Genomic DNA, 12328 nt, shown 5'->3' with positions numbered 1-12328 from the left:
AAAATTTATTGTCAACAAGTTTGATAGTAATTCAAATAAAGTAATTTTTGAAGAAAATAAATGAGGAATTCTAAGTAATTCCACACTGTCGGCGCGTCCACATGATCCAGCCTTCCGTGACCGCGCATGCGCCCCCTCCCCACCTCCACGCAGGTGGACTCTTCAGAAGAGATCTTCAGCTGCTGCGCGGTAAAGTCACCGGACGTGTGCGTGTTAAAAATCCACTAAGTAGACAAGGAGAGGACTTAAAAGTTTAACAAGTATTTATTTAAGTAAAATCATAAGAGCATAAATGTGTACACGGATCCGAGTTGAGCAGGCACACTCTCATCAGACTAAATTTTTTTTGGCTTATACATGAATTCATATATCAGTCTCTAAGAGCATTTTGATTTGTTTATTAAAAGTTGGAGGAGTACCGTAGTTTAGACTTGGCGTCCCCTGGTTAGTGCACAGACTGGTCCCAGTCTTTTGGCACACGCCCTCTTCATCAGTTGTTCGACAGACTTTAGCTATGCTGATGGTCAGAGAGAACAATGCGCCGCTGTTGCCTGTCACAGGTTGAGAAGTAACTTATTTTCATGGTCAAACTGATATCAAACTGATATTAACTTCGTTGCTGCACTCTTGTTGCTCTCTGACCACCGTCATACAGTGCTGCTTTCTGCACGTACAACAGTATCCTTTTCTCATTTTGCCGGACTAAGCTGTCACAGTGCTCTTCCACTAAACACACAAAACACACAATACTATTCAACTATGATTTGTATCCTCATAAAGCCAGCTTGACTGATTATTTTTATTTCTTACAGACGCCACAATCTTCATCATAGCCATACTGACAAATACAGAGAGAGTTGTGTTAATTAGCTCTGTAGCAACACATTTGGCAATGGCTTGAATGTAACAGACGTTTATTAATATCAAAAAGTTACGCACTAAAGCTTTAAAGACGTGGAAAAGATCATCTTAATTGCATGAAACGAGATATGCAGGTTGTCTTGCATTATTCAAATTGCTTCTGGGCCAGATGTAGAGTTAAAGCCTTTTTATGGGAGCATGTTGCAAGGTGCACATATCAGCGTCATTCGATCCTGTTCCGAGGGACCATATTGATACTGATGTAGATTTAGGCCCTGTTTACACGAAGGGAAGACGCAGATATTTTCCTACGGTTTGGCTATGTTTACACGGAAACGATCTGGAGAGAAAACGCAAAAGTGGCGTTGCGTTATCACTTTTTATTCTGCGTTTAGACGAGCGTTATGGGGGATCTGCGTGCATATGGTGACGCAAAAGTGTGTGAAATTCGATGTAGTATGCACTCCAGGTGACTAGGTGGCACTGCCACACAACACCACCAAGGCACCCACCTGCGTAGAACATTCATTCTACTTCTCTCCTTAGTAGCGCGAAACCAAAACATGCCGAAGCGAACAACAAAAGCTTGTCTGGAAAGACGAGGAGGTGGAGTTGCATGTTTGTCTGTTGATGACCGGCACAGTTGACCGTGATAAGCCACAACACCGCACCCACGGGAGCACTACCAATACCCTGAGCCTCGCGGCCCTTCAGCCGCTGCTTGAGAGCGAGAGGCAGCGGCCAGAGGAGGCTGAAGCGGACCCTCCTCTGGCCGCTGGCCGCTGCCACTCGCTCTCTCTCTCTTCATCTGCAACGTTGTCGCCTACTCTGGCTCAAATGAATAGCCTACATATCGTCATCGAACTATAACAACCGTATTCACATTGTCGAAATCATTTAAATATTGAGCCATTACATTGAAATTCTAACAGGAGCCTATAATTTCTGTAGCCTACTCCGTAACAACAGACGCCTTTTTCTCGTCTCTCTCCACGCCGCTGTTTTCAGACTTTTGCGTTTTTACCCTTTAGACGGTAACGCGACGGTGGAGCGTTTTTAAGATTTCCACTCTGGAGGGTGGTTTCACTTTTTTGCGTTTTTAAGCCCCCAAAACGCCGTCGCCGTATAAACGAAAGGCACATCCGATAAAATATTTTTTCGTTTTCACCCGAGAGCGTCATCGTGTAAACAGGGCACGAAATCCCTGTTTTTATCACAGAAAACGATTATTTCTAAAAACTCCGTCCAAAGTGGAGATTTTTGAAAACTTCGTTTGCATACACTGAGACAAAACGGAGGTTTAGGCAGCCGAGAGAGAGAAAGAGGACGTGATCGGTTGCTGTTGTTGAGCTTCTCGTTACACCGCCACCTACAGGTCTGGCGCGCTCTTGACTGCATTGACGGCATATATACACGGGTACATATAAACGAACACTTTTCTGAAAACTGAGAGGTTGAAATGTCCGTTTATGAAAATAGCCGGCCACGTGTAAACGTAGCATTAGTAGAGTTGTGAGTGAGTGGTGGAGGAGGTGGAGTCAGTGGGAGGGGTCTCTGGGAACAGTAGTCCATAAAGCCTGTGTCTTCAATGCTCCCCTGAGGAGCAGAGAGTGAAGGAAGAGTAGCTCTGTTCTTTCTACTTTTCCCTTCCCTTCATCTTGCCCACCTGTCTGCCCCGGCTCCTCTGGAAACATGTCCAAGGATTTCCATCCAACCATGGACCCCACAAAGATGGGGCTTGGACGCTCCATCGCCGTGCTGACGTCAGGAGGAGACGCCCAAGGTAAGCAGAGAATCAATTATTTAATCACAGCTTTATTTTGAACGGTAAAAACCGAAAATTAGTCAGAGGGGTAAAAATCTGTCGGACAGCCATCTTCCCTGCTGATGTGTCTGAGCACAACACTGAATCCCAACCAGCTGTAGAAGCTTCTGATCTGACACTTTAAGTAAGTTCATGAAAAAAAAACAAAAAGGGCATTTTGTATACAAGATGTCAGAGTGGCACAGCCAGCTGTCAGAGGTTGATAGATGTTTGACTATGATGATAAACAAGATTACATCTCAGATTCACTTCACCACCAGTGATTGATGTGTATCCAGCAAAGCTTTAAATGTCCTTACAACTGACAGACAAAGCACAAAGTAAATTATGTAGCAGATTAAACTTTACAAGTCAAGTTTGAGCTGAGAGTTCATTAAGATATCACCCATACAGGCTGTGTTTTCCTCTGTTAAACTTAAAAACTGGCATTAAGGTCCTATAGAAAATTACTCCATCAACTCTACTTGAAGTTTAACTGGACGATGTCTCATATTCATCTTGTGTTCCCGGGTGAATATCTCTCTCTCCAAACCTGACTCTAACCCTTAGTGTTATCTGCCCAAGCGTTCCCTTATTTCACGTGTTTGGGGCTAATTTTAGTGGAGATGACCTTTTTCTGGTATGGAGGAGAGTAACGCCCCCCTTCATCCACAGCTGTTGTCTGGTGAAACAAGAGCTGCAACATGCCAGCCTGCCACAACACCAGCTCACACTGTGGCCTTTAGTGTACTGGACATCCAAGGGTGCGATGGTACACAAGACATACAGTTCCATAAACTCAGCTACTGTCCTTCCCTTATGGCTATTTTTGTCTCATCTGTTGCCAATGTGCAGATCACTTAAAGGTTAAAACTTAAACTGATATCTGACAGGAAGTGTTATACAGAGTCTGACGTTGTCTTATTTTGTGAGTAAATTAGACCCCGGTCATCCCATTTCATTTGTGTGTCTCAGGCATGAACGCTGCTGTGAGAGCCACAGTCAGAGTTGGTCTCTACGCCGGAGCCAAAGTCTACTTTGTTCATGAGGTAGGGGCTGCATACATGGATGGATTACTGAACAGGCCTACAGGGCACAGCCCCAGGGCCTTCGCCTACAAAATGTCACTCTAGAGACGGGTACCAACCAGGAAGAGACTCAAAATGACCACAAAGAAACATAAAATGAAAGTAAAGATGACAAAAACACCAAAACAACAAAAAAAACAGATGCAAAGAGAGATGAAGAGAGTCAAAATGACTATGAAAAGGGGCAAAGAACCAAAAAGAGACACAAAGCAACTACGAAGAGACACAAAATGTTACTCCTAATCCGCCCATAGCTGCATACAAACTATGCAGTACACTGACATGTCATGATATTGCATATAAATACAACACAAATTCTTAAGCATGTGATTTTTGTATTATCTAAGCTATGAAAGAAAAGCGTGCATTTTGTTGCAGTGCTGGGTTTTATCTATCATTTTCTATTGTAAGTCTTTCTATTTTATATCATGTCTCTTGACATTTGCACTGTTTAACATTATGCACCAAACACCAAGACAAATCCCTTGTATGTGCAAACCTACCTGGTTATAAAACCTGATTCTGATCTTGATTAAACTGGTACAGCAGCCATGACTGTCTTTGTTCAACCACAGTGCGTGTTAACTTGTGCTGCAGGGCTACCAGGGTCTTGTGGATGGAGGAGACAACATTCGCCCCGCCACATGGGAGAGTGTATCCATGATGCTTCAGCTGGTGAGTGCTGTGCAGCCGAGTAAACACACCAAGATGAGTGTTTGTGGTGTTTTAAAGGGTCAATTCAGCCCCGGCGAGGACCATTCCTCTGTAAATGGGCGCACGCTCCACCAGGTGAGCTAACCAGGTGCCTGACCAGGACACCTTTTTAGCTGAACTGAGTAGACCTACAGACCCACAGAACTGATAGTGTAATCTTTCAATGCACAAAACTTAATTAACCTCCATTGTATCTGGGTGGCAGCAGCAGGAAAATATAAAAACCAAATAAAAGTGAACCTTTCAGCCTGGCTGCTTGACATGACTAAAGGTAAGAGATGAGGTGTAATTTTGGTGAACTGACCCTTGGAACTTTAACACACCTACTCCACTTGGAATCAAGAGCTTCCTCCTCACGAGTGCTGATGATACATGTGATTTTTGAGTGATGATAATAACAACTGCTGCCTGCCCTGTAACTGAAGGATGATGGAGATGCAATAATACTGTGAAGTTTGTGATTCACATTTCTTTAAATCTCATCAGTTTTCTTAATAAAGAGACCTGACAAGCAGAGAGAGAATGACATGCTAAGATTTATTAAGTAGGGGAAAGTGAGCAATGGAGTGGGAACGCGCCATGGTACATTTCAAGGATATCACTTCAAAGCGTGACGCAGTCTCACTTGATGTGACTTCAAGGCATCTTAATGAGTCTGATTCCACAATGTTATAAATCCACCCTGACGCACATCCCTCCACACAGAGATTAATATTTATGGGATATTGGATAACTGTTGTGGAAAATGTTGTGGGGTTAAATGTCAGCAATCACTGCATCATTACATTCTTTTTCCTTCAAAGCCAGAAAATGTTTGCGTAGTATGAGTATCTTCTCCTCTTCACGTGTCAGGGAGGTACTGTCATCGGCAGCGCTCGCAGCGAGGACTTCCGCACCAGAGAGGGTCGTATGAAGGGAGCGTGCAACCTAGTGAAGCTGGGCATCACCAACCTGTGTGTGATCGGAGGCGACGGCAGTCTGACTGGAGCCAACCAGTTCAGGACTGAGTGGAGCGGTTTGCTGGATGACCTCGTCAAAGCTGGTACAGAAACAAATATATTTGCCTTCACAAATGAAGTGCCTTTAAAAGGTTTCCCTCCACTTCAGACTCAATATCTCAACAATTATTGGATACATTTAAGATTACATTTGTTATAAACAGTCATGGTCCTCTGAGGATAAATCCTAATTCTGTAGCGCCACCATGAGGTTTTACATTTTTGGCTTTTAGTGAAATATCTTGAAAACTAGTTTTGGATGGATTGCCATGTTTGTACTGTACATACATTTCCCTCAGGTCAGCATTTTAATTTCTCCAATATTTTGTTAAAGACAAAGTACCTGCAAAACTAATGATATTGCTATATCAGCCTCAGCTGTAATTTGTGTTTATAAGCAAATGTTTGTCGCAAACATTACACCTAAATATTGTGTGAGCATGTTAGCTTGGCGATGTTAGCATTGAGCAATTATAGCCTCACAGAGCCAGTAGCATGGCTGTAACTGTAAAAGTCATGTTTATGTTCTATTGCTTTACAACACTGAATCACAGTCAATGTATTTATTTTTTGTTTTGGAAGGTATTTAAACAAATCTATAAATCATGTGCACATAGAAACTTAGAACTTAGAAATTTAGTAATAATATAGTTTGATCCATAAACCAGGGATACTTGTGAATAAAGGAAGAAATACTGTACAGACATTGTATGTTTCTTTTCATCAACATTACTGTCTCTGTTGTTATTTTATGCAGGTAAGATTACAGCAGCAGAAGCCAAGAAATCTTCCCACCTGAACATCGTGGGCATGGTGGGCTCCATCGACAATGACTTCTGTGGCACTGACATGACCATTGGCACTGACTCTGCCCTGCATCGCATCATGGAGGTGGTGGATGCCATCACCACAACCGCACAGAGGTCAGACATCACTGTAACAGCTTCCTCCATGCACACAGTGATGGATGAGATTCACTTAGAGCTTTAGTGGCTACCTTTTTTATATGAATAAACGTCCGTTACATTCAAGCCATTGCCAAATGAGTTGCTTCAAAGCTAATTAAGACTATCCGCTTAACACAACTCTCTGTATGGCTATGTTCAGAAGATTGTGTCGTCCGGTGACTTTCCCGCGCAGAAGCTCGAGTGAAGATAATTACCTCTTCCGAAGAGACATCCTCCGTGTCTTCCTTGGCTACAAGCAACTGCGTGGGGGAGGGGTGGGGGCGGCTTGTATCCTGTGGATGCGCCATCAGTTTTATTGTCATTACTTAGAATTCCTCATGGGGGTGACCGAAACTACGCACTATAGCTTTAATATTCAACAAGGATTAAATTAGATCATAGCTGCGGTAGCGAGCTGTAGACATGTAGGTGAGTATGAAGCCTCATTATTCTGATCCAAAGTAATACAATGCTGCATCAGGCCAAGTAAATACCTGCCCCTTTGAGTATATGAAGGAGTGTGAATGTCTATTGTTTTACTGATTTTTTAAAATTTTTAAATATTTTTTTTTTTGTCTTACACAAAATTTCTTTAGAATTCTTTTTTTCTTATTTGTACAAATGCTCTCTGTTTATCCACAGCCACCAGAGGACATTTATCCTGGAAGTGATGGGCAGACACTGTGGGTCAGTACCTTTTTTGTATGTGTGTCTTGAACAAACGACATCATTGGTGTATTTCTCAATCTACTGAAGCCTGTCTACTGATATTTAGTACAATAAAAATCAAATGTTTGTCACTTTGTTCGCTTTTATCCATGTTGTGTGTCCGTGCGTGTCCCCGTGTCCGGCTGCAGTTACCTGGCCCTGGTGACGGCTCTGGCCTGCGGTGCAGACTGGGTGTTCATTCCAGAGATGCCACCAGATGACGGCTGGGAGAACCACCTGTGTAGGAGGCTGACTGACGTATGTGTGCCTTTATTGCAGATGGAGATGCCTGCTAACCTACTCTAAACACTACAACATAAGGCATTCAGAATGCACAAGTATATTTTTATTTCCTCTGATTGTTTTTGGTTTTTTTAGCAAAGGGGCAGAGGTTGTCGTCTGAATGTGATCATTGTGGCTGAGGGTGCGATGTCCAGAGATGGCAAACTGATTACTTCTGACCAGATCAAGAAGGCAAGCCCATATTTCTAATGTCAGTGTGGTAAAGTATTATTCCAAGTTGCACAGACGACATGCCATACGGACAGTTGAATTTAATTGTCTACAGCTGGTGACTGACAGGCTCGGCTTTGATACTCGCACCACCATTCTTGGACACGTGCAGAGAGGAGGAACACCGTCCGCCTTCGACAGAATCCTGGTAAGTGTCTCATAAAATACCAAATATAAAGGACAGTGTACACCTGATGGTCTGTGTGTGGGTGTGGTGTTTTCCAGGGCAGCAGGATGGGTGTGGAGGCAGTGATGGCGCTGATGGAGGCTACTCCAGACACTCCTGCCTGTGTGGTCAGCCTGTCTGGGAACCTGGCAGTCAGGCTGCCACTGATGGAGTGTGTGCAAGTGGTATGTAAAAATATGTAGTTACTGTACTTTCTTAGGGTGTTTTTCATCCTGTTTTGGAGGATGTGCACTGACATTTAGGGATTTCTTCATCTTTCTCTCTCTCACACTCACTGCCACAGACCAAAGATGTGACTGCCGCCATGGCTGAGGGCAGATTTGATGATGCCATCAAGCTCAGAGGAAAGTAAGTATATTTTCCTATTAATTGTAGAGGATCCTAATGAACAATTCAATTGATCCATCATTTTAAAATGTAATTATTAATTGATATTTGTAAGACAAAAGGAAACCTTTTTGTTGGTCTATTTATTAAGTGTCTATAATTAGATACTGTTAAGTCTATAATACTTTTGTTGGCACACTCCAGGCTTCATAATAGCACAGAAGTAATGCATTATACAAAGAAAATATACAGGAAAAAGTACAAACAGAAAAAAGTACATAAAAAAACCCTAACCCTAAACAGAAAAAAAGTAAACTGATAAAAGCCACCATTCATATATTTAAAAAAGAAAGAAAGAAAAGAGTGCATTTCACTGATCTACTGTTCCAACACTCAAACATATTTATGACGTGCAGGAGTTTTCAGAACAACTGGAACACATACAAGCTGCTGGCTCACATCAACCCCCCAGATGTTAAGGTAAGGGTCGTCCACCGTTATTAAGGTTATTCTTTATGAAAAATAAAATTCATGATTTGAATGGTTACACCATCTTTTTCTCCATTAACTAACTCTTCAGTCGTCTCCTTCTCACTCTCTCTCTTACTGACCAGAGCAACATCAATGTGGCCATCATGAACATCGGCGCTCCCTGCGCTGGTATGAACGCTGCAGTCCGTTCAGCAGTCAGAATGGGCATCATTCAGGGCCACACCATGTTGGCTGTCCATGACGGCTTTGACGGTCTGGCTCACGGACAGGTAAGTGTACATTTCCGTCTTTGCTCCCAACCTCCTTTTATTATGGGTTGTTGAAATTTGGAGATAAGTAAAATGCATGCTAATGTACCCATAGTGTAAAAAAAAAAAAAATAGTTTATCAAATAATAACTAAGTAGATTAAACATACAAGGTTGTTGTACCTTGATGGAAAGCCTTTACTGAGCACAAAACAACCTCTGTACTCAACACAGTGTGTTCTCTATTTTGGTTTTCTTAACTTTTTTCTTTATAAATTGGAAAAAAAAAAGTCTAATAACAAATCCTACAAGACAATTTATAAATTGTGTTTATATACATGCAGTGTGTATATATACGGTAAATCAATCAAACTTTGTTATTTGTCTCTTTTTCCAAATAGTCGTCCATGTTTTAATATTTGTTATATAAAATATTCAGTTAGTAATTCTTTCTCACTGCAGATTGAACCTATCAACTGGACTTCAGTGAGTGGCTGGACTGGAAAAGGAGGCTCAATGTTGGGCACCAAAAGGTAAAACATAAGTTTTTACTCTTTATTTTTAATGGTACAGCTTTTGTCATAACGCAACACTTTTCACTGTGTGATCTGTCTCTGTTTTCCAAAGAACTCTGCCAGGTAAAATGTTGGAGGAAATCAGCCAGAATATTGCCAAATTCAACATCCATGCTTTGGTGATCATTGGTGGATTTGAGGTAAAAATATGTGATAGCAATTCTTCTTCTTCAAAACCAGAAGTCGTGTCAGTGTTGGCTGATGTTCCCCCTTACCATAGAAGCTCTGAAACAAATGAATCTTCCTGTTTTCGCCCGCTGCAGGCCTATGTGGGAGGCCTAGAGCTGGTTCAGGCCAGAGAGAAATATGAAGAGATGTGCATTCCCATGGTGGTTATCCCTGCCACAGTCTCCAACAATGTCCCCGGCTCTGACTTCAGCATCGGCGCTGACACCGCCCTCAACACCATCACTTCTGTCAGTGCCTCGACAGACACGCATGTACAAAAATGAATTAACTAAATACTAAATTAATTTCTGCTATGTTTCTTTCCTGCAGACCTGTGACCGAATCAAGCAGTCTGCAGCAGGGACCAAGCGCCGTGTGTTCATTATTGAGACTATGGGTGGGTACTGCGGCTACTTGGCTACCATGGCTGGTCTGGCAGCTGGGGCTGACGCGGCATACATCTTTGAGGAAAAATTTGGCATTAAAGACCTGGAGGTGAGTTGATGATCTGTTTATCCAGTTTTCAGTTCATTGCACCATAAAAGGGGATGTGTTCTGATTGTGATATGTGGATTGTAGATGAACGTAGAGCATCTTGTGGAGAAGATGAAAACAACAGTGAAGAGAGGTTTGATTCTCAGGTAGGTTTGAACCAGGTGCGCATCAGAAAGGAAATGAGGTATGATATTCAATTTTAACACAAGACACAACTCCTTATGAATGATCTCCCTCCAATAGGAGTTTTGCACATCATACTTTGGCATTAATGGTATTTACAGGTGTAAATTATAAAATGAATGATGGCTGACTTTCATTTAGCTGCTTCAAGTTTCATGGTCCTGGTATTATACGTACTGGCTCACTGTCACACTGTCATGACTCACTGGGACACTTGAATAGAATGGAGCTATTAGTAACACCTGTGCTTTTATTGCTATGACATGTCAAAATGTTTGTGAAAAGGCCCAGTACTCGCACTCTGGAAGCATGTAAATCAGCTCTTAGTCCCTATCACTCTAGATAACAGTACTGTACACTAATCTGTCCCTTTTCATTGTACAATAGGAATGAGAACTCTAATGCCAACTACACCACTGACTTCATCTTCAGCCTGTATTCAGAGGAGGGTAAAGGCATCTTCGACTGCCGTAAGAATGTCCTCGGACACATGCAGCAGGTCTGTTCATGCAGTGAAGCGTCTGATCCATGCACAACAGATTTTGTCCTTGTTTTTGCTATATTACAATGTGGTTGATGACATGATGACACATGTCCTTCACTGACTACAGGGTGGCACTCCAACGCCCTTTGACAGAAACTTTGGCACTAAGATGGGTGTCAAGTCTGTTCGGTGGCTGTCTGAGAAACTCAAGGAGTGTTATAGGCACGGTACGTGGGCCTAAAATCGAATGCTTCTGTTGCACATTTTGAGAACATAGAATACCAGCAGGCAGTGGTGAAATGTACAAGACAGCTTTATTTGCTGGGTACTTTGCAGATACAATTTTTATACACAAAACATATGATCAACCAATACCATATTAATATATATCAGAATATAAAAACATGATGCAAAACTGTTAATACATTTGAATGCATGACTTTTGCTTGTAATAGAGTATTTTACAATATGGTATTGCTATTTTTACTTAAAGGTTCTGAATACTTCCTCCACCACTGCCAACATGAATTAATAGTACTCTGTTTATTAGTGGTTGATAGTAATGATCATTGCATGGCATGTTAACTGAACTGTTTCGCTTCCTGTGTCCTTTAGGTCGTATCTTCGCCAACACACCAGACTCTGCCTGTGTGCTGGGCATGAGGAAGAGGGCGCTCACTTTCCAGCCTCTTTCTGATCTGAAGGGAGACACAGATTTTGAGTAAGATGCATGTTTTACATATAAATTATGGTGCTACTAGTAACATGTTTAATGGTGAATATATGGTGAATAATATCCCCCCTCGTGGACTGTAGGCACCGCATCCCTAAGACCCAGTGGTGGCTGAAGATCAGGCCCATTATGAAGATCCTGGCCAAATATGACATCAAACTAGACACATCCGAACACGCCGACATGGAGCATGTGATCAAGAAAAGTATTCCTCTCGGGAAATAGACTTAGTCTCTTTCTGTTCCATTACAAAGTATTTTTTCTTTTCCCACTACCTGTCCACATGCCTTAGTAAAAAGAGCTGCTGTCTTATGCTTTCTCATCATTGAAGTCCAAGTAATAGGCTCAATCTGCAGTGATGTTCCGTAGCTCTCCCAACTCTCAAAACCTTAAGTGAATCATATCAAGAAACCAATTAAAGATATATTAACAAAAAAACTTGATTGTTTGTATGTTAAATGGAGCAGCATGTGAATTGTCCTGAAAATTGACGATTAAAATAAGAATTGTATTAATTTGCATACAATATCCTAGTACATGTGCAGTAAAAACGCTGATAGACTACTCACAAAGAAAGGCTTTGAACATTCAGCGATGTTTTGGACATACAAACAAATGTGTGTGCAAAACAGCGAGACAAGATACAGTAAGAATAAGTGTTATGCTGCAAAAGCTGAAAACATTCAGGGAATATTGATCCATCAATCAATCTTTTTTCCACTTTCTCCTGTTCAAGATCCTCTCCAAAGATGTTTTAAGAGGTTTAAAAATGCATGTCTGGTATGGTTTTTCCACAAACAAAGT

At 41.8% G+C, this 12328-nt stretch overlaps 1 protein-coding gene across 1 annotated transcript; it reads left to right on the top strand.

Annotated features, from left to right (window-relative positions):
* Positions 1-2400: 2400 nt before the first annotated feature.
* On the top strand, positions 2401-12050 carry LOC120558868 (ATP-dependent 6-phosphofructokinase, muscle type-like). Its single transcript, XM_039800177.1, has 22 exons — positions 2401-2644; positions 3641-3714; positions 4351-4428; positions 5320-5509; positions 6223-6388; positions 7055-7099; positions 7270-7378; positions 7499-7594; positions 7689-7781; positions 7859-7984; positions 8104-8168; positions 8564-8627; positions 8762-8908; positions 9349-9419; positions 9514-9601; positions 9725-9877; positions 9960-10124; positions 10209-10270; positions 10695-10806; positions 10919-11018; positions 11407-11512; positions 11608-12050. The coding sequence occupies exons 1-22, from the start codon at positions 2554-2556 to the stop codon at positions 11747-11749; spliced, it is 2343 nt and encodes a 780-aa protein (XP_039656111.1). The 5' UTR covers positions 2401-2553; the 3' UTR covers positions 11750-12050.
* The last annotated feature ends 278 nt before the right edge of the window (positions 12051-12328 follow it).

The sequence above is a fragment of the Perca fluviatilis genome, chromosome 5 (assembly GCF_010015445.1).
Source record: "Perca fluviatilis chromosome 5, GENO_Pfluv_1.0, whole genome shotgun sequence".
NCBI lineage: Eukaryota > Metazoa > Chordata > Actinopteri > Perciformes > Percidae > Perca > Perca fluviatilis.
Note: the sequence above shows the minus strand (reverse complement) of the source record. Positions and strands in the feature narration are given on the sequence as shown.